Source organism: Fringilla coelebs (assembly GCF_963513975.1).
Source record: "Fringilla coelebs genome assembly, chromosome: 1".
NCBI classification, from domain to species: Eukaryota; Metazoa; Chordata; class Aves; order Passeriformes; family Fringillidae; genus Fringilla; species Fringilla coelebs.
The window spans coordinates 106,640,034-106,661,970 of NC_140028.1; the positions used below are offsets into that span (position 1 = coordinate 106,640,034).

The 21,937-nt window shown below is 44.4% G+C and overlaps 1 protein-coding gene across 1 annotated transcript in view; it reads left to right on the top strand.

Annotated features, from left to right (window-relative positions):
• The first annotated feature begins 956 nt into the window (after positions 1 to 956).
• Positions 957 to 21,937, top strand: part of TBX20 (T-box transcription factor 20) — a 35,618-nt gene continuing 14,637 nt past the window's right edge. Inside the window, exons 1-6 of the mRNA XM_084207634.1 lie at positions 957 to 1,170; positions 3,275 to 3,509; positions 4,782 to 4,946; positions 10,155 to 10,263; positions 15,786 to 15,944; positions 19,365 to 19,441. Of these exons, the coding sequence (XP_084063760.1) occupies positions 1,044 to 1,170; positions 3,275 to 3,509; positions 4,782 to 4,946; positions 10,155 to 10,263; positions 15,786 to 15,944; positions 19,365 to 19,441 (872 nt within the window). The 5' untranslated portion in view covers positions 957 to 1,043. The remainder of the gene's footprint in view (positions 1,171 to 3,274; positions 3,510 to 4,781; positions 4,947 to 10,154; positions 10,264 to 15,785; positions 15,945 to 19,364; positions 19,442 to 21,937) is intronic.

The following is a 21,937-nucleotide window of genomic DNA, read 5'->3' on the forward strand; positions in this document are numbered from 1 at the left end:
CTTTATTTAATTTATTCATGAGAGTATGTTTACACTCTATGTGTGAAAGAGCACTGGTGAGAAAGTTACTTAAATCACTGCCTTGGAATAAGCTACTTACGGGTGCCATCAGCCCGTCCTGACTTTCTCTGTTTTATGTGCCTGATCAATATCATCTATTTCGGCGCAGCCGATGAAACGGATTTGAAGAAAACTGCGCGATCAGCGGCCGACGCACCGGTTGGGCTGAGAAGGGAATGCTGCACGGGTCTCACCTGGAGTCGGTGGAGGCGAGTACATCTCACCGGGATGACAATATTTGGGATCCGGTGCAGGGTACGGTCAGCCTTAAGGAACATTCTGTCCCAACAGAAAGCACACAACGACGAAAACGGCTGCTTTGAAAGCTGCGCTCTTTTAATATTTGAATGCAAAAGAGAAGATTGACACTCACACACACGCACCAGAAAAATTCACAATTACATTTCATCCTTTCAAGCGCCTCTCCGCCGTTTCTTGCCTCGGCAAAGCGAATAGCCTAGGGACCTTCTCGGGAGCATCCCTGCTCGCGCGGCCTGCCCCCTCCTTCCCGCCCCCGGGGCTCGGAGAGCGGATGGCGCTCCCCGAACCGCAGCCGGGGCCCCGGCGGGGAGCGGGGCTGGGGTGCCCAAAAGGGGAGCGGCTGCGGGGAACTGTCCCGAGGGCTGGCCGCCCCCTCCCCTCCCTGCGGGCGGGTAGAGCCCTCCCCTCCCTCCTCTCCCTCCCCTCCCTCTGTCCCTCCCTCCCTCCTCCGTCTCGTCCTTCTCCTCCTCCTGCTGCCGCTGCTGCTGCCCGCCTCCGCCCCCTCCCCCGCGGCCGGGCCGGGCCGGGCCGGGGCCCTTGACGTGTCCCGGCGCCGATTGGCCGCCGGCCGATAGGATCTCCGCGGCCCCGCGTTAAGGCGGGGGAGCGCGCGGCGCCGGGAGCAGAGCGCTCCCGGTATCCCGGCTCCGCCACCCCCGGCCGCTCCTCCCCCCGCCCCGTCCGGGCAGCGCCGCACCGAGCCGCGTCCCCGCACAGTGGCCATGGAGTACACGCCGCCCCCCAAGCCGCAGCTCTCCTCCCGGGCCAACGCCTTCTCCATCGCCGCCCTCATGTCGAGCGGCAGCTCCAAGGACAAGGAGTCCCCCGAGAGCACCATCAAGCCTTTGGGTGAGTGGGGACGGGGGTGACCGCCGGTGGGGTCCGTCCGTCTGTCCTGTCCGCCCTGGCTCCCTCTTCTCAGAGCTCCGGCAGCCGGGCCGGGCAGCGGCGTGTTCCCCCTGCCCGAAGGTTTCCTCTGCAGAGGGGAAAGCTGCACCTCCTAAGCTTGAAGGTTGAGTGCCTTCATCACCCACGGTCGTTTTTAGGCTTTATAGCATGAAGAGTTTCCTAAATTCCTCTAGTTTCAGTTATGCCTCTTATTTATCCAGCTTCGCCATTTGCAGAATAATCCCACACTCTAAGGTAGTTTAATTTCTCTTCGCTGACATGAAATGAATCTCTTAAATAGATACTAGAAATTCACCCTGGTTCTGAAGTCAAATTAGAGACTCTCCGCTGTCGTGCCTAGACTTACAAGGGGTAGTAAAACTTGTGCGTAGAACTGAAAATCCCGTCACTCAACAGCTCCTCGGTGTAGGCTCATATAGGCTGTTTTGCTCTACACAGACCGGGAGGAGTTTTTTGTAAGCATTTACTATTTTCGGGTAAGCGATTCCGCTCTATTCGGTTGTCTCGATTCAGAATTCGGAAAGCTTTTAAAAAACCTGAACATCTTCCCCTCCTCCCCCCCCCCCCCTCCAAGTTTCTGCGGTTTGTCATCCTTGCGTGTATCCAGGAGTTCGCAGAAAACTACAAAATATGTGTTAAGCTTTCAGGGCGCCAATGAACAGGATTACACTCAATCTTAAAAGAATTTAGAAAAGGCAGCTCCTCGGCGTCTGCTGCACCTAAGCAACTGTCTCAAAAGATTTCACATAGTCTAGGGATTCATTGTGAACTTCAGCTTTAAGTCTGGACGCTAATGTAGGCCAGAAACGTTGGAGTATTCCCGGTCGGCGTATTAACATGGGTTTGTGTTAAACTTTGTGTTAGTGGGGTTGGTTGGGGTTTTTGGTTTTGTTTTGTATTTTTCCTGAAAATGCTTATTTAATTTCACTTTTCATTTTTTTTAACCCTTTCCCTCATGTCGTTTAACTAAAAATAGAAGGGAAACCACTGCCTGTGACTCGGTTTTTATTAACTGGAGCTTTAGGCAAAACCTTTCCCTGGAGGGGCAGGGCGCGTTCGTGCTCCTCCCGTTCTTTGGCGCCGGGCGGCGGATCCGCCGCCGCATCCCGGTGCCGCATCGCGGGGCCGGGCAGAGCCCTCGGAGCCCTGCTCCCTCCCGGCCTCGCCTCCGGCGGAAACTCCCAAGGGAGCTGCTGAAGCGCCCGAAGCCTCCCGGGGCTTGCGGGGGTGGGCGACAGCGCCGGCGGGAGCCAGGCGTGGCGGGCGGCCCGCGCCGGCAGCAGCTACTGCACCCGCGTAGGCTGCGCGGCCGCACGCAGCTCCTCCGGAGCCTGTTTCTCCAAAGGAGCGGGCTCAGTGTCAGCAAACCGGCTGGGAGAAACGCAGAGCCAGCTTTCCGGGAGGGTGAGCCCGCGCCCGCTGTTTAATTAGTATTTGGGGCTCGCTTCCCCGCGAAGGAAGCGCGGAGCCTGCGCGGTCGCGCTCGGGCTTCCTTCTGCGTCGCGCTCTCTGCCAGCGGCGCGATACGGGAGCAGCGTCCCGTGCTCCCCCAGCGTGACCCTGGCCCTCGGCAGCCCCTCGGCGCCCAACGCTCCCGTTTTAATGAGAATTAGCGACCTTAATGGAACCCCTCGGTTAGCAGGGGGGCAGCGCGCAGGTCTGGCTCTGCCCCGCCGTGCCCCGCGGAGCGGATCGCAGCCGGGCGGCGGCGAGGCCGGGGCCGTGCTGCTCCCACCGCCCCCCGGGCGTCCCTCCCGCTCCCGGTGCGCCTCTGGGGAGCGGCGCCGCTGCGGGCTCTTCCCGGAGCTCGTCTCCCAAAATCAACACCGCTGCCCTCAAATGATGAGCGGAAGCCTAAAGAATCGGCCGGGTGTGCGGGGGCAGTTGAACGATAAATGCCATATATATATATATATATGTATGTATATATATATATATTTTTTTTTTAAATATATTTTCTCGGTGGTCGTATTGTCCTGGCTGAATCCCCTCTCTCTTTCTCCTTTTCTCTCTCCCTCTCTCTCTTTTTCCTCAAACCCTGCAGAACAATTCGTTGAGAAATCCTCCTGCGCCCAGCCTTTGAGTGATTTATCCAGCCTGGACCCTCACGGGGATTTTAGCAGCAGTCCTTCTTCCCTGTGCACCGAGCCCCTCATCCCCACCACCCCCATCATCCCCAGCGAGGAGATGGCCAAAATCTCCTGCAGCCTGGAGACCAAAGAGCTCTGGGACAAGTTTCATGAACTAGGTACCGAGATGATCATCACCAAATCCGGGAGGTAAGGCTGGGCAGCCCCGGGTTTGCCTCTGCGCATCTTTCGAACAGCGGCTTTGAACAGGGGAAATAAGGGCAAAGTTACCGAAACCGTACCGGGCTTTTTTTTTGTATCGGGAGAATAGCACGGCTGGGTTAAGGGGAGGAGGGTGAAGCCCCAAATTTGCCGCAGCCCCTCGGCGGGCCCTGCTGGGGCAGAGGGAGAAGCGGCCGGGGCCGGCAGCGAGGTGCCGAGCGCTGCAGCGGGGCCGGCTGAAATCCATCCGGGGCGTCCTGGCGGCAGGGAAGAAGAGTTGTTTCCGTAATAATCAGGTTTGTGACTAAAATCCCGCGGTGATTTTGAGGCGCTGGGTTGGTACAGACCGAGGGAAACGCGGGGTCGTGGGGAAGTGATTCAGTCAGAGCTTGGTTTGGTTTGTTCTTTTCTCTCGGTTGCAAAAATGCGCAAAAGAATTTTAGGCTTTCTTCTTACCTCAAACTATGCCGTTTCTTCAGTAAAGCTTGTGGGGTTTGGGTCAGTCAAACGCAGTCCGAGGAGCCAAATGTCTTTTCGGGATTTTTAATCCCCGAAGTTACTTTTTATTAACGTAGTTGCCTGAAGGTTTTTTTTTTCCTAACTGATGAGCTCTATCGGTATATGTTTTCATTTTTAAGAAATAGGTGTAAAACATGCAATATAAAGTTCAATATTTTAAACTGTCAAAAATTAATTAACTTTATTTCTGGTTTACAGGATAACCTTACATTTTAAAATTGTGTTTTGTCAAAACAGTACTGAAAAGAAATGTTTTAGTTTTGAAAACTCCATTCAAAAATATTGTGAGCAGGCATAAGAAAACACTCACGTAAAATATGTGAGAATAACAACGGAAATAATTTTGGAATATTTCCCTTACAGTAGTACAGATCCCACAAAATATAAATAATGAAAGAAAATACAAGTTCCTAAGTATCTATGTACCTTAGCTACAACTATTTTCTGAAATCGTTGTGTACTTTTAACTAACAGGCAAATAGTCTATTTCTCCTTTCCTTATTCCCTTTTTACCATGTTTTTCTTTTTGCTTCCCAAATATAATTTCGATTTCAAGCTGCTTTTTGTCTCCTTATCAGAGAGACACAAGATTTAACTCCCATCATGTGGAAGCAAAATCAATAAATCCTTTAAGTTTTTGCAGACGACTTAAATATAATTCTTACTTTTAGCATCTTTTCAGATGATTTTTATTTCTGTTCTCTGCCCAAATATTTATTTTCTGATTTTTTTTTTTTTTAGGAGAATGTTTCCTACGATCAGGGTTTCCTTCTCGGGAGTGGATCCTGAGGCCAAGTATATTGTGTTAATGGATATAGTTCCTGTGGACAATAAAAGATATAGATATGCCTACCACAGGTCTTCCTGGTTAGTGGCTGGAAAAGCTGACCCTCCTCTCCCTGCAAGGTTTGTAGATTTTATTGCTGGTCTTTTATTTCTCTTTACTGTTTTTTTCCCCTTCATGAAATATGTTGTATTAATCTTTCTATTCTGTTTGCAAACAGCGCTCTGAGATTTTGAGTCCATGTTCGACAAAGCTGGTTACAAAACTCTGATTACAATTTTTGCATTGCAAAATCTGGCCTCAAATCTCTGCTTGAGATTTGATTTATACTGAGTATTCCAAGACATGCAGAATTTGGTTAAGAGTTCTTTTACACGTACTGGGATTTTAAAGTTTTTTTTATTTAAGTTTGTCATGATTCAGATAAGAAACTGAAAAAAAAAAAAAATTGACGTGTCTCTTGGATTTGCCCCCCTCAATATTTGACCTCATAATTTAAAGCCATCCAGGCGCCACAAGCCAAACCAAAGTAGAAATAAATTGTAGCTCATTGCTGTTTATGCTTGAAATGATATTATTTCTGTAACATACCCAGCATTTGCTAACCAACGATTTTATTCTTGATTTTAATCATCTCTTAGGCAGCAGGCAAAGTGCAGATCAGTTCCTCAGCACAGTTACTTTTCTTTTTGTTAAAAGATCATGACATATTCTGAGACATCAGGAAAAAAACCCTCTGTAAAATAAACTTCTAAAATAAATCCCTTTCCTCTACAGAAACAAATGCTTTAGAAATTTAATTTCTTAAGTAATTCTACTAATGTAATTAATGACTGATTCCTTTAAGCACTGGGAAACTGAGGCTGCAGCACTGGGCTGTACAGTGGGAGGGCACTTCAGGGGAGACCCACACTTCATCGTATTCAGCCCAGCACTTCTGTACCTACTTCAGTCCCCAAGGCCAGTGAGACTGCAGCACATGTCGAAAGGCTTTGCTGAGTCAGAGCCGGAGATATGGAAATAACGTGGATGCCTCTCTGGCTTCAAAGAAACTTTTTGCAGAGGGCTCCATGCAGGAGCACAGATCTGCTCCAGGTGGCTTAGCCTGGGGTTAAGAACTTGCTTATTACAGAGGCAGAAATTATAAGTGAAACACAAGAAATGGAAACAAATTTTTTTTTGGTGTTTGAGTATAGGCACCAAATTCTGCGCGATTTCCTTATATAAATAGTGGAACTGAAATCTTGGTGACTGGTGATCTCTGGAAGGCTGCTCAGGGAAGTAAACAAACAAAAAGTGCAAGCAGAGAAGCTGTGATTAAAGACAGCAACCTAGGAGTTATGTCTGCTTTGTTTTCATGGCCAAAAACTCCTTCTTGCAGTGTGGTTAACGTCTGAGGGCTTCATTTGACGTATTGTAATGGGCACTGATCAAAACCCAAAGAAAAAAACACAGATCCTGCTCCAAAGGAGTCAGCATCAAAAGAAGAAATAACAGAAGAACAGAAATAATTTTAAGGCTGTGTTTCCCCCCTTCTTATTTTTCTGTTCACGCCCCTTTTGGGATACCTTTAAATAGATTTCTAATTCACACTGTCTCTGGCATAGACTTGCTCAACAAGGAAATACTAGAACTAAGACAAGAGACTGGAATAATTAGCAATTGCCCTGCTGAGTATTGGATAAAACCTTCTTGAAGTTTAACAGTTATTTTTACAGTACTGCAGTAACTTTTGGAGTCCTCAGCAAATCAGTGTTCCCACGTGCAAATGCGAATCTGTGCTGCTCCATTTTCAGGATGCTTTGCCCCCATGTGTGAATGTACACCTTTCCTGCTTCATTTTCAGGATGCTTAGTTAAACAGGCTGTTGATCAGAGCACAGGCAGACTGTTTTCTCTTTGTGTAGACGGTACTTACATACACATTTATGCACTTTGTCCTCCTTATACTTCTCTTTGGTGAGAAAAATGATGTCAAGAGGTTCAGCGTGCAAGTGTTTGCATTACCAGTGCTTCTTCTAGAGTGTCAATGCATCTTTTCAGGTGGGAGGCCTCAGTCTTGCTTGTAAAGGTTAAAAGTAGTTCTTCTCCCATCTTGAAACGAGTTTGGTCCTGCTTCAGTAACAAAACCCTTAACAAAGTTATAATTTCTTGTCTTCCAAATGCAGGGCTTTAGCTCTCCCTGCTTGAGGAGTGTCAGTGAGAGGTGTGGGTGTGCGTTCAGTGTCTGGGAAGTGGTAACAAGGTACTTACTCCCCACACACATCACTGCCTACATCTGCCCAGACACAGTGACATCAGGGGAATAATTCAGGAGTTGCATTGTGCCTGGCTGTAAGACTTTGCAGGATTGAACCAGTTTGATGGTTTTACTCTTTCCATTATACAAATAACTTTCAACACTATGACAGTTTTGTAGGGTTTTTTGGGGTTTTTGGTTTTTTTTCAAATTAATAAGTATTCCGTGATTCTGTTTGAAAGATTAGCCCTTCAGGGAACTTTCTATTAAAACCAGTTTTATCCTTGTCTTCCTGCTGTCAGTGTTGAAGACAAGTTTATGTTGCAATGAACAAGTTTATGTTGCAATGAGCACTTAAATAAAAATACTTTTCAGAAAGTCTTTTGTAAATCTTCTAAAGTGGTATCTGGGGATGGAGTTCCTATGTGATATTTTGTGTTTGTCTTCCACATTGTTAAGATTGTGTGAAACGTCAGTTCAGTAAGTTTCCGCATGTACCTTTATTTGATCTTCTTCCTTTTTTGTCTCATTTCTTTCCCTCAAAAGTTTGTCACTATATATTTTTTTTAAACTGTATTTGTCTACAATAATTTGTTTAATGAACTTAGTGTTTACAGACTTACAGAAAACTCCAGCCAGGAAACCTTTAAAAGGTATTATATTTTGAGAATTATTTGAGACGTTACGGTAAATAAAAGTAGCATGCACAGGGACCAGACCATCTGTTAAAGTAAATAGAGGGAGTGCAGTGTTGCATTCCAAAATACACAAGAAAGAAGCAGTACCTAAACCTTGCATGTATCATGAATCATTATATACTGCAGAGCAAATTCACACCCAAATATGGCTCCTAAATCCTTTGTGAATTGAAGGAAGGAGCCCCTCACATCTGGCTGGCCTTAGGCAGCAGATCCCAGGCAAACTTCTGGGAGAGCCTCGTGTGCCGCCCTGGAATGTGCACGTTTATCTCGCTGAGCTGTTTGCTCGTGCACACTCGTGGTCTTGCCAACAACTTCTGCTTCAGAAATTGCTAAATTGCCATGGCAAGGGTTGAACCCTCTTCCTTGAGGTGTGCAAGCTCGGGCTGTGGGAGAAGTTTGGGAAATGGGTGTAACTGACCAGGTGGAACCCCGTGTTGCAGCGGGATTGTTGGGGTGTAGCAAACGGGCAAAGAAAACTAAGGTCTATTATTGTATTGTAAACCAGTAATTGATATTCCGGTGCCCATCCTTCAGTGACTTTTTTGTTAGCGCTCTTGGTAGTTTTAAAGCAGTGCCAAGCATTAACCATGATGGTGTAAAACAATTGTGCTCAACTTTTCAGCACAGGGAGGTCTTTACTCATTCCCTGCACATATTTGAAATACTTTGGCTTCTTGGTCCCAATTAGCCAAACCTCGCTGAGTCTGACACTCTGTGATCGCAGTAAACACTATTAGCTATCCAGACACTCAAAATTAGGAGGCAGGCTCAAAAAGAAAAAAAAAAAATCACAACTCTGGCTGAAAATTTGCAGGGCATGTTCGACATTCTTTTTGTTTTGCCTTCCCTAATTCAGGGCTCTAAATATTGAAATTTTCACAGCTTTTTAGAGAAAGGCAAAGTTAGTTTTCATGAGTTTTCTTTTGACATAACATGAGTCCAGGTCTTGGGATTTCAGATAGATCATCATTTTTTATGAGCTTTGCAGTGCAATCAGCAGAGTCGATAGCAGTGAGGACGCCTGCATGCTAGGAATATTTTATTGTGACAGGAATCCTGGCTCAGCATCCCTCCCATGGACATAGCCAGAGCAGCCAAGCTGTGCTTTGGATCAATGTAAGGAAAACATCCTGCACATCTGAGGCGAGCTGTGCTGATAAAACTTTAGTTTCACTGCATCTTGGGGATTCTGCTGGCAAAAACAGAATACAGGATCAAATCTCCTTCCTCTTTGAGCAATAGTACTGCTCTCTCCAGCGTCTTTGCTATGGGCATTGCTTGATTAGGGATCAGCGTGCTCTATTGGACAGTTACACCCCACCATTTAGTGGTTTTTCCATTCTAAAATCGTAGCTCAACAACGAGGACAAATGTTTATCTTCCTAACCTGGCAGCTCAGTCCTGCCCCACCCACCTAATGGAAGAAAGTCATTTGTGAAGCCAAAGACATCACCCAAAATGAGAGTCATGCTCTGAGTGAGTGATAACCAATGCAGGCAGTAGCAAAACAGGGCTGGTTTCACTAGCTGAAGGTCTACTCCAGCTCTTAATTTCCCCTCACAAAAGAAGGGCTGAGTTAATAATTTTTAGCAATACATTATTCCTATAAAATCATTGCTTTTAAACAGCACGGCACTTGTAATTAGTGTAGTCATAATGTATATATCATTGTATCTGCATGTCTTCTTGCTTCCTTTTCTTCTGCTTAATTTCCCAAGTGTAGGATTGTTAATAGCAGAACTGCAACTAATTTTTCATGTCAGACCACTGTGCTGGACTGCAGCCTTCAACCTCTTATAAACAGACGTCACCACAGCAAACGTGTGATCGAGTGCAGGTTAAAATCATTATCACGGCTTAATGTTACATATAAAGAAAAATGCATTTTTATCTGCATTCCCCCATTATCTCTGTAATGACACCATGTTTTTTCTCTTGGAGTTGTAGTCATTGTTATTTTAAGTGCTTGTTAGTACAGCTGTGGGGAAAGACATGATCAATTTTTCATTTGGGAAAAGACACAACAGGGAATGTTAATGTCTCCATTTTTAGATAGCAGGATAAAATAATAGTTATGGTTAAGGAGCAGTCTAGCACTCAGACACAGGATTCTCAATTATGTTCCAGTGAATTAAATAAGTCATCTGCTTTACTGTCCTTCATGAATAGCTTTATTTCAGGAGTTCATTAATTTGGGAGAGATGGTGTCATGTTCTAGCAGGAGATCTGTATTACCCTAAGTTCTCAGGAAGCAGTATACACCCGTGAAACCACTGCATATCCTAAAAGCAAAACAACGTGTGCATTTTGACTTCGTATAGAGGTGGTGCCCACACACAAGCCCAGAGGTGAGATTTGATTTTGAGCAGGCATTTTCCCTGTGTTTTTTAGGTTGTATGTGCACCCTGACTCCCCGTTCACAGGAGAGCAACTGCTGAAGCAGATGGTGTCCTTCGAAAAAGTCAAACTCACCAACAACGAGCTGGATCAGCATGGCCATGTGAGTAGCTCTATGGGTGGGAAAGGGAAAAGAAATCACCAAGGAATTGCTTTCTTGTGCCACAGGGCTAAATGGGAGAGACACTGCCACAGGGAATGGCTGCCATGGCCCCCAAGTTACACCTCTTTTAGCCAGCCCTTCATACCACAGGGGTGGAAGATGTTGTGTGAAGCTTGAATGTGTTTGGTTTAACATGTTTAAGGGTCCTTTTGGGTTACTTTGTTGTTGAGGAACAAAGTCAGGATTTTCTGTAATTTCATAAGGTGGAGCCTGGTTCAATGGTTCAAATCATGCTCCTACTTCCACCAGAGGAAAAACATCCATCAGGGACAAGTTCAGGGTGGAATTGAACATCAGAGCAAGGGATAGAGAGAAGGCAGATGAGCCTTTTGTTGTGCTTCTGCTTTCATTTTGCTGTGACTTGGCAGTATGCTCTGCCACGTGCCATGGCCAGCAAACCCACGTGCTTTTATTTGTGTGCTTGGAAGCTCCCTACAGGTCACTTCAGGCCACCTGTTAGGGTTGGGTCTGTCAATAAAAGCTCTTTTCAGACTCATCCAGACTTCCAGACTCATCGCCGCATGGGCTCAGAGTCAGAAGAAAATACTGCCCTGATACCAAAGCAGGGTCTATAGAATTATGAAACATAAGTGTGCCTCAATTGCCCTTGAAATAACTGTAGGCTACCTGCAAGTCAAGGTGCCACAGGGTGGGCCTGGGCCTCTGAAGGAGACAGGTCCCAGCTCTGATTGGTGCCAGTTTGTTGTCCCAAGTCCTGAGGTTGGGAGATGGTGAATAGGGTTCTGAGCTGCTTGCCATGGGTTCCTGCAATGCTCCATCAGTGGGGACAACTCCTGTAGTTATCTGAGTGCCTAGTGGTAGTTGGCAGGAATAGGTATTGTCTGTCCTGTTCTCTCCATAAAAGTGCCTCTAAAGTGCAGGAACGACTAGATAGTGCTTTCAAATTGCAAAGAAACAGCTAAAATTGTTGCCTCTGGACTTGGTGATTCTCTCTAGGAAGGCAGAAGGAGGAAGGGGACAGATTTGAAAGTATTGTTGGCTGAGAACAGGGCCGTTCAGTTTAGAAGAACGAGCACAAATGCAGTGTTAGTAAACGAGGTGTTGGGAAGAGAGAAATGGTGCTGCATTCTAAAGCATGTGCAGGGGTAACTAATTCATTCAACTAATTCAGCTGTATAATTGCTGAATGCAGGGTATCAGAAATCCCTTCCCTAGTGTGGTATTTAATGCCTGGGCTGTGAGAGACAGTGGCCAATTGTCTCAGCTGCGTTTTGTGCAAATGTTTCTCATCCAAAAGAGAATTTCCACTCATTTCAAGAACTGAGAATTGAATCACAGCCATGGTCATTTAAAATATATCCTGGAAAAAGCAGCATCAAAAACAGCTGAAACCCCCAAACAAATAAACAAAAGAAAGCGCAGATAGATGCCTCTGTGTTGTTCTTTTGTAGAGATCCATCTGTGGGTATATTGCTCTTGAACCCAGTCCCCACCGTTGTTCCCTTCAGGACTAGTGGAGAATGGTTTTGCTTTTTTCCTCTCTTTTATTTCATAATCTGTAGAAGGGCAAAGCTGAAGATTTGTGGGTTCTATCACCGAGTGATGATAGAGCAGTATACGTGAGCACTTAAAAAGGAGCATTTTTCATCATAACAGGGGCCATGTGTGCCTCTAATAAAGGGCTCGCAGCAGTATATTGCAAGCTAGTTAGGAGAGCTGCAGTTCCCAGAAGCCCAGAGGAGCAGGAAGAAGAAGTGGGTCTGAGGAGCTGTCGGGAACAGAGACATGTGGCAGAGCAAGAAGACGTAATCGTCTCAAATACAGGCAGCAGGAGAAAATGATCCCTAGTGTTGGAGGCGCAGCCTTCCCATTCGCTTCCGGAGAAGCCGAGGTTGATCCCATTCTTTACACAAAGGCTCTGGACAGCCAGCGACAATGGAAAGTTTTGTGTGCTCAGTTAAGGATAAGCCCTGAAGGTTTGATCCTGTGTTGATCTGAGTGTCAGGTGTTACCCCTTCACAGAGCACTCTCTTTTTGATATTTTGTGGGGCTTTATGTTCCAAATTAGGATGTCAGGTTTTATGTGCTGCCTTACTGAAGCTATGCAAATGCCATCAGTGGATGATCAGTAGAATTAGGGAAGAAATCAGTTCTCTTGAGTCTTTAAGGAGGGCTCACTCTACTATGGCTCAAGGCATTTCCAAACTCCTGTGTATGAAGAGAAGAGGAGAATTGAAAGCTCCTAAAATCGCTCCCTTCTGTTTTAAAGAGCCAGTCTTCACTTTTTAATTATGTTTGATAAGGCATGTTGAGTCCTGAGGAAGCTTGGATGACCCAAAAGACGCCTTTAAATACTAGTTACAGGTAGGGAAAATGGATCCAGCCTGATTCCAGTTTGTTCTAGTTGTTTGCTTTCTTCACCGTCCAGAAGACAGTTTTGGGTGTTAAGGTAATTGTGGTTTATTTGTAGGGTGGTTCCCTTCCTGAAAAGGAAGAAGTAGAGAAGAGAGGCATTTGTTTGCTGTTTGCTCTAGCATATGTTTGTTTTCTCTTATTCTGAGACTTTGGGGTTGGCAAGCATTTCTGATTGTCTACCTTCAGCAGCATGTGTAACCCCAGAGTTATGCACAAATTCTCCTCAAGCCTCAGGCAGAAGTCTTATCTCTGTGTGCATGGCATACAGCTCACTGCATGGAAACACTTTCAGATATCCTCTCCAGAGGAAGGAAATGGCTCCTATCTCTAGATTTTTACAGCTGAGCAAGAAATTGCCATTTTTCTGACTGTGAAATATTTATGAGTGTGACATTGCCCCCCCCCCACCCCCACCCCCCCATTTTTTTAGTGATACTTTTCACACAGAGTGCTTTCTTTAGGACTTTTCATTGCCCTTCATTGGAGCACTATCATTTCTGGTTTATGGTGAGGTGAGCCATGAGTGTATACATTATTATAATAATGTACTTGGCATTATTTTTGGCATTTACTCAAACACATGAATCTATGAAAAAGCAAACTCAAAGCTGTGAACATGGTTAATAAATAACTGTGAAAACTGAAAAGGGGTCATGGAATAGTGACAAGGAGTTATGCCCGAGGTTTTTTAGTCAACCAGGCACAAGTCAGGAACCTTCATCCTTTCACAAAGAAAACTTTACATGGAAATGCTATTATTTGGTGAATAATAGCACTCACAGCACAGCTCCTGAATTCAAAACCACTTTGGAATTTTGCAGCTGGCACCCAGATTGCCTCTGGTGGCTGTCTGTAGCCAGTGGGAGCCAGATGCCTACAAACCTGCCTGACCTTACAGCAATCAGGATCCTGTAAGGAGGTATCCTGGTCATCTCCACTGACTCAGGCTGTCAGCACAAAGGTGGATGGGGTGGCTGAGGGCCCGTGGCTGCCAGCAAGTGTGTGCAGAGGGGCTGCCATGAAAAATGGGCACCTGATGTACCTCCTGGGACATGCCAGCAGGATTGTCACTGAGCTGGCAGAAGGGATTTTCTGATAGCTACACCATGCAGGAGGGGACTGCTTGGACTTTGAGGCCACACTTGGAGTCTACTCTGTGAGGAACACCCTGTGAATCTCACTCCTTTGGGCTGTTTTCATATGGTCCTAACAGAGATATTAAGGAGTGTCTCTGGGTGTCACCAGCAGCTTGTGTGGGGGTGGAGGTGGGGAACTACAGATACCAACCCTCACACGAAGGAAATGGTGACATTTTCCTTGGTCATGGGTGTTTTGTGACCTCCTGGCTGCCTTCAGTACTTGTTTTGTACATGATGACCAGACTTGCCTCTGGTGAGAACGAGAAATGTAGAGTACCGGGGCAAGGGAAGTTACCCATGTGCACCCTATTTTATGGAAAACTTTCATTAGGGATTACATGGTCTTGTTTGAGAAATGTAGTTCATTTATCACAATTTGCAATCAGAGAGGAGTGAAAGGAAAGGGCATGTGTGGGAGCTGCTCTCAACTTTTTCCTCCTTCCGCCTGACTGCTGCTCAGATGTAATGCCTTAGTGTGGATATCACGGCAATGGAAGGCAATGGAAAGCCCCAAGGTCTGTGGGCCAGCCCCTCAGTAAGCTCATCACCATCCACACACCCTCCTTTGAAACATCTTTTACATCCGCTTAGAGCATGCCAACTAACTAGGATGGCAAGACAAAATTTTACAAAGAGAGGGAAAAGTGCGAAGGATATTAAAGGCAAGGTCCGTGTGTGCGTTCCTATATAAAATGGTGAAGTGCTTTGGAAAAGGACCTGAGCTGGTTAAAGCAAACATGCCACACTTTTAGGATGATAGTTCACTGTCATTGCAATGTCTTTCCTGTTGCTCTGTGCCTCCCCCCAAGTCCCAGTGTGAGTCTTGGCAATATTTGGCCCCAAAGGAGCGGCAGAGAAAAACACTGATGGAAATTGTAGCCACGATAGAGCTGTCTCTAAGCTCTCCACTCCAATGCAATGTGCAACCTTTCTCATTGACTTAGCATGAAATACTGCACTGCTCCTGCTATGTTTCAGCTGAAGTTAACGCTTCCTGAGGAATGCACATTAGCTATTCCAGATGTACGGAGCTGACTGTAATGTCGTTATGGCCCCTGCAAAATAGAACCACCCACACCATTGCCAATTTTGTCTTGTGACTGTGATTATATCCAAAACAAGGGCTGGTGTGAGCTGAGCTCTGTATTTAATTCTTATATTGTAATACTGTGGTTAGAGACCGCCAAACCGGCCTCCAGCCAGTGGTAACTAAAGCAAGGGGACTCTTGGTTTGACTCCAGTCAACGCTGAAATTGGTTGGTTGGTACCTTAGGTTTAGAATTGTTTTGGGAGCTCGTAAACAATTATTAATGAGGATAGAATAGCAAAACCCAGTCATTTGGGGGTTCCATACTGGTTTTCCGCCTTGCTCTCATTTTTGGTAGTCTGTGGTGATGAGCACCCCCAAAGGAGTTTGTTTTAAAGGTTTGCCACAGTGAAAGGCTACGTGGAGTTTTACTTTTGGTCAGATGGTTTGTGCTGCTGCTGGTAGGTTTTGTGGATGGGTCTAATTTTTTCCGTCATTTTTTTTCTGAGGGATTTGTGACTGTTTTCATTCTGCACGTGCGCATTTTTGCAAGTGGGGGCTCTTGGCCATTAGCTTTCAGGAGTTACATATTCACACCTGCCAACCAGGGCACACTCTGGCAGTGACTAATTCTGTATGTAAAACACCTCACCTGTAGGAACAGGTATTTATGCCTCAAGAAATGCATGCTCACCAGTGGCGTGGGAGTGAGAGGAGACCAGCTCCTGGGATGCCTGCTTTTCCACCTTCATTTCCTGGAACTGCCCAAAGGAGCTGGAGAATTTGCTCTGAAAACCAGCCCCTGGCTGGGTAGATTTCAGATGCTTTCCCTTCCTCCCCCCTTCCCCACTGGTTTTATAGCCTTTTAGGACCCTGTCAGCCTTCCTCTCAGGAACGTGCTCTGTCATTCTTCCTTGCAGATCATTTTGAACTCCATGCACAAGTACCAGCCAAGGGTGCACATCATTAAGAAGAAGGATCACACAGCTTCTTTGCTAAATCTGAAATCAGAAGAGTTCAGAACATTCATCTTTCCAGAGACAGTTTTTACTGCTGTTACTGCCTACCAGAATCAATTGGTGAGTAGAATTGCTAATTTCCACAGATGTAACTAGATCCCACCCTGCTGGAAACTCCCTTCTGCCCAATCTAAACTAGGAAAATTCCTGCTATAACCTACCTTTCCATGCCAATCTTATTCATATTCACGAGTAATTCCTGAAGATACAGCAGTAGTACAGACTTCAAAGAGCAGTAAGAATTATTCATGAGAGTAAAAATGGCAAGTAGGAGGCTTTCTTTTGTCTTCCCCTCTGTCTAAACAAAGCTGCTTGCATATTAGCATTTAGTCATTTTCTAATTATAGCTCATTAAAGAACTGTTCTTATTTACAGTGATCTTTCATGCCACGAGCTATGAGCTGAGAGAGATTCTGGTTTGCACATGATGATTTCATGGGCTTAAAAAGTTGACTAATTAAGCTGTAAAGCTCAAACGTAGGGAAAAATCACTCAGAGATATGCTTTTCAGAGGCTGCCCAGATTACATCCAGATGTTTGAATTTCAATTTGCATGCCAGTGAATAATATATACAAAATGGAGGAGATCATAACAATGGATTGCTAATGAGTAATTTTAGGAAGTCTATAAACAATCAGAGAACATAGGCTCTGCTTGATGGTGGATTAGACTTTAATATTTAAGTCAGTGGAAATATGTTGCTGCCTTCAGTGTGATTCAGAGCATGCTTTAAGGACTTACCGACTATGGTACTTCAAAAAAACCCACCTATTTTGCTCCTTAGTTCCTTCAAGATAAGAAAAACATAGGCAATTCCCAAATATGTGGGCAGGCAGCATCAGAGCATTAATGTATCTGCTAGATTATTTAAAGAAGTAGTCATTTCCAAATATGAAGCAAAAGCACTTTTGAAATGCTATGAATAAAGTGATACTAATACATAGGGTGCCAAGGAAGCTCTGAAGATAATATTAGTAATATTAAGTCAGTCCTCATGACAAACCCCACATCCTGCTTTAAGGCTTTAATGTATTGATTTAGACTTAGATTTGCACCTGAATGCTGTAGAAAACATACTCAGCACCTGGCAATCTCAAGAAAATAATGTTTGGACAGGCAGTTAGATTTTTCCATGTAACTTTCTTTAGAAACCAGCAAAATAGTAACAGGCACAAAACCAGCTAAACCCAGAATTTATTTCTGTAGGATGGATTTTTGTCTACCGATGATATTTACACTAGAGATGTTTCTAAACTAAAAGCACATACATTGAGTCCTGGAAAATTTCTCAATGGAACATCTCCGGAACCCCTAGAGGTTGATGTTGTCATTTTATTTATGACTAATGAAAATGGAGCCTTTTTTCATTTTTGCCATTTCTTTCAGAACTATTTTAAGGAGGGATTGATTACATTTCTGGAGGTTATTAGATAAAAGCTAAATACATTACACTTTCAACAAACTATCTCATAATTTAAGATTTAAAGGGCATGCATTTATTTAAACAGTCAAACCACTGCCACAGAGTTGAATTGTAGGTCAGATTTCATTTTAAAATGCTTTCTAGCAGATGTTCTCTGATTGTTTGTGAGACAGTCTCTCAGGAAAAATATGGCCATAAATGATTGCGAGTCTCATCTGGCTTTGGTGGATACAAAAAGTTTCTTCTGTGATGTCATACCAAAACTTTAATATCAGGAAGATAGAAGTTTGATTGGTGAAAATATGCTCAAGAGATGAATAGACATCCTTATTGTTCTGTAGTGCAGTTGGCTTGGTGTGTCGGTGATCTCAGTCAATGGAACTAGTTAGAGCTTGTCTTTTTTCAAGGTGGTTTTCAAAATGCTGCCATAAAAATCTTCACTGCATCTGAGGCACTAACTTGCCACTCTGCGACATCAGCCATTAGCTGAGGGCTTATGGATGTCTTGGAAGTAGAATGAGCCCATAACTAATTTTCTGAGCTGTTTCAAGGTCCTTGTCACGAGGCTTCAAGGTTGTTTCCACCAGCTGGATATGAGTGATGAGACAGCCTCAAACCCTCCACCAGCACACAGGTCCATGGTGTTCAACCACTGACAGACCCTTAATTAAAAACTCAGAATTTCCCTTTGCCAGCATGTCCCTTCTTCTCTGTGTTTTCCTCAGAAGACCTCTTTCCCAGAATTAAAAGTTGTTTCCAGTTGTCCTCTTTATTTTTTTACATTTTATATAAGTATATATTTGTCCTCTTTAGTATTTTTTTTTTATTTTGGGGGAGAAGCCACCCCATTTTGAAATATATTTGTTTGATGAGAGTGCTTCATTGTTTGAGGATTTGGAAAAGATCCCATTTCTTTTTTCCTGAGTCTTGAGGCCCAGTTATTAAAAATGAGGTTGTAGCCTCTTTGATACAGGTTGTTTTTTGAGGGAAGTCAGGCTGACAAAGCCCCTTAATGTGAAATGTTGAGAGCTGTTGATTTTCATGGGCTTAAGCTAGAGCTGATGGCATTCACTGCCCTGCAGGATGGGTCCTGTGTTTTCTCTCATCAAGCTCTAACTCTCACTTACAATTTTATTTTTAGCTCTTGGAAGAAGAATGGCTGTAAAATCCAAATATTACAATGATGTCTCAGATTTTATTCACCAAATCTAAATTGGTTGGATAGATAGAAAATTTCACAAGAACAATGGTGCATTTTTTTTCCTGGTCCTCAAAAAAACATATTGAAAGCCACCACCATATGCCTGAAAAGTTTCACCACAAAGGGGAGCTCAGATGTTTTGGGGCAGGAGGGCTTCCTGGTCAATTGGGTTCCTCAGCCAAATGGAAAGGCTGACTGAATGAATGGGCAGGTTTATATCTGAAGAAGTTTTTATTCATGATCTGTGGTTTTTCAAGACTGTGATAGTTTTAGTGGGGTTACTCCTTTGATCCAAGCTCTGTCACTTTAAATCTGAGCTCTCCCCATATTTTCCCTTCCCTTCCTCAGCTTCTTTTCATACAAAACCAGTTAAACTGCCCCTATGTGGTGGCTGGTAGGCCTGCCTGAGAAGATTTCCATCCCAGTAAAAAAAGAAAAGGTGGTGGTGAAGTGAAGCCCTGGCATCAGGTCACTGGGGCTTGTGTTGGTGGATGAGCAGCTCCACCCAGCAGGCTCAGCTGTTAGCGGGGTGATTTGTGCTGCCTGAGGAAAAGACAACCTGATTGATGTCGGTGAAGTATTTGGAAGCTGTAATGCTGTCTGCGGGTGGGTTCCTCCTGCTCCAGGCAGCGGGAAGGCTGAGCCTGCCGTGCCCTTTGGTCTTCCCACTGCCACATGTGCAGCGCAGCCCGGTTGGCCTCCTCGGCTCTGCAACGTCTCGGGAGCGGCGCGCGCGCACGAGGCACGAGGATGAAATGAGCAGCGAAGTCACAGGGGATGGATTGGCAAACACTTTGTAGGCTGCAGTGCCCTGACACTGTATTCGTGTAACATTGCTCTTTTTTGTGTTCCCAGATAACCAAGTTGAAAATTGACAGCAACCCTTTTGCTAAAGGATTCCGTGACTCTTCCAGACTCACTGATATCGAGAGGTAATGGGGACTTTCTGTTTACTTTCCATGCAGATAAGATAAAGAGAAGAGAGAGTTTGTAGGAAAAGCATCCTTTCAACTCCTGAGAACCTGTGCATTTTAATGTTATCTTGCTGCATATAGTAAGACTCCTTCACATCCTTTAAAAATACTTATAAACTTTATGAAGAAAGAGCTGTTTTGAGTTTTGACATCTGTTCCATTTGGGGCCAATATATCCGTCTTCCTCAGGGGGCTTCTTGGAGGGGGAAGAGGGTCAGTTTTACAACTTCAGAATGAAAAGGTTTTTTTTCTTATCGTGCCATTTAATCCTATTGAGAGCTGTGAATTGGGTCAATGGGAAACAAGGGCAGTGGTCCTGTGAAAAACATATTTACAGCTCCCCACTGCTCAACATAGTGGAAAAGAGAGAGGAGAGATCCCAAAATTCACTTCAGCAGTCCCTGACACCAAATTGGCAATTACTGCCATCAGGATGACTCCCCTAACTCCCACTCTGACAACAAAGATGCCATTTTTGTTTCACCAAAGTTGTCTTACAAGCTGCATCAGGGGAAAGCTTTATCTGGAAACTGTTTTGTGTGTGTACAGCTCATTACAAGCAACTGCTGCCATAGGGACAGAAGCATTAACCCACAGCTGAGTTAGGAAATAAACTTCAATCTCTTGGTAGCTTTCCAGCACGTCACATTTTTATGGTATCGTGTCAAATAACTTGGCAAATGAAGCAAATTAAGCTGCTTTAAGCTGGAAGAGAACTCGATGGAGATGGATATAGCACATCCAATTTTTCCTATGAGCACACAATCATGAAAGAAAGTTTGGAGAGGCCAAAACCCTCCAGGCTCCTATGTGGAGCCATCCAGATGTATCTGTGAATCATTTTTCACAGGTGCATGCAGGGGACAAACTGCTCAGTGAAGTTATAGACACAGAGCTAGAGAAAGTCTTTACAGCAGTTCAAAAGTACATCTATCTAAACAGGCCCATGGATGGAAAATAGTGGTATCCTTTACACCTTACTTATGACTGGATCATAAGTGATCTGTTGAGTAAATGGTAGAAGAACAGTAATTTGTGTAAAGAAAGCTTGTAGGCTGGAGTGCACACTTGCAAAATTGTTGAAAATTGTTTCTTAAGTGAAAGCCTTTATTGAAAATGAAAACAAACAAACAAAACCAAAAGAGGCAAATTTAATAAAATAGCAGGGTCTGTTGTATTGAGAGAATACTGAGGTAAACAAGATCCAAAGCTCAGGTTAGTATGCAATAAATAGCCAAGGAAGGACCTGTCAGAAGAGGTTTCCTTGTTTTACAGACGAGAGACATCTAACGCCACAGCTTTGCAAGGGCGGAAAGAGCCTGAACAGATAAGCTGGGAGAAAAACTTAGTTACCTCTGTGCAGATGAACTGACTATCATGGTGCTGGATATGAAGGGAATTTTTCCAGAGGACATCTTATTATAACAGCACATGGCATGGAGTCAGAAATGCTGAGCATAAGCTGCAGTGCCCTTTTGTTTATTGATAAGTGTAAGAATAGAGCCTGAGACAGGCAGCCGAGCCCAGGCACAAATGTTGCCGAGAAAGATAAGGCAGACAAATGTGAAGCCTACAATGAATATAAGAAACAGAATGTGAAAAGTATTAAACTTACATTAAAATTCTGGATTTGAGAGCCCAGGTTTGGGTGAGGTCTGATTTTGACTTAAATGAGAAAGCTTAGCCCTAATTACTATTACAGTATTATTTAAAAATTCAAGACCTGCTGCACAACACATCAAGCCATGAGATAACAAAAGTGTAACAGGCAAGTGGGCTGGCAAGAGAGTGTTTGAGAATTGCCTAAGTCATACAAATGGTGCAGAAATATCAAGGGGTTTATTCTGTTCTGCCTTTAAAATACTCAGGCACATGAAGGCATCATTCTCTAAGTGCCCACTGTTCTACAGGTTTCATCTTAGCGCCAGCAAAATCACTTAAAGAAATCTGAAACAAAGCAAAGTGAGATATGACAACAGGCAGAATTTCTTATTTGATGTCCACTGCAACATTAATTGCAAATAGATGAATCTTGAGTAGCACAGCATGACTCTTGCTCAGGGTAATTGGAAACTATAAGATCACTGCTGGAGAAAAATACTTATTTTCCAGGGAAAAGACTGTGAAGGCCAAAACACACTTGCACAGCTCTTGAAAACTGACTAGTTCTCTAGAAGCTGTGAAAATACTTTCCCTGCACTGCTCCCTCAGCAGGCATGCACTCAGCACGTGTGTGTGTAATCTACAGTGTGGCATGGTGATCCTAATGGCCTCCCGTAAAGCATCCCATGATGTTGGGGCCAAGACAGCACTCATTTATCCTGAGTTCTAGCTTTTCCAAATGACCTAAGTAGTGTGAAAGCACACAGAGCTTTGTATTTCATTTCCAAGTATTTAAGCCTGCTTTTTCCTAAACAGCCTTTGGGGAGGGAAACAAATCAGATCAATTGATCT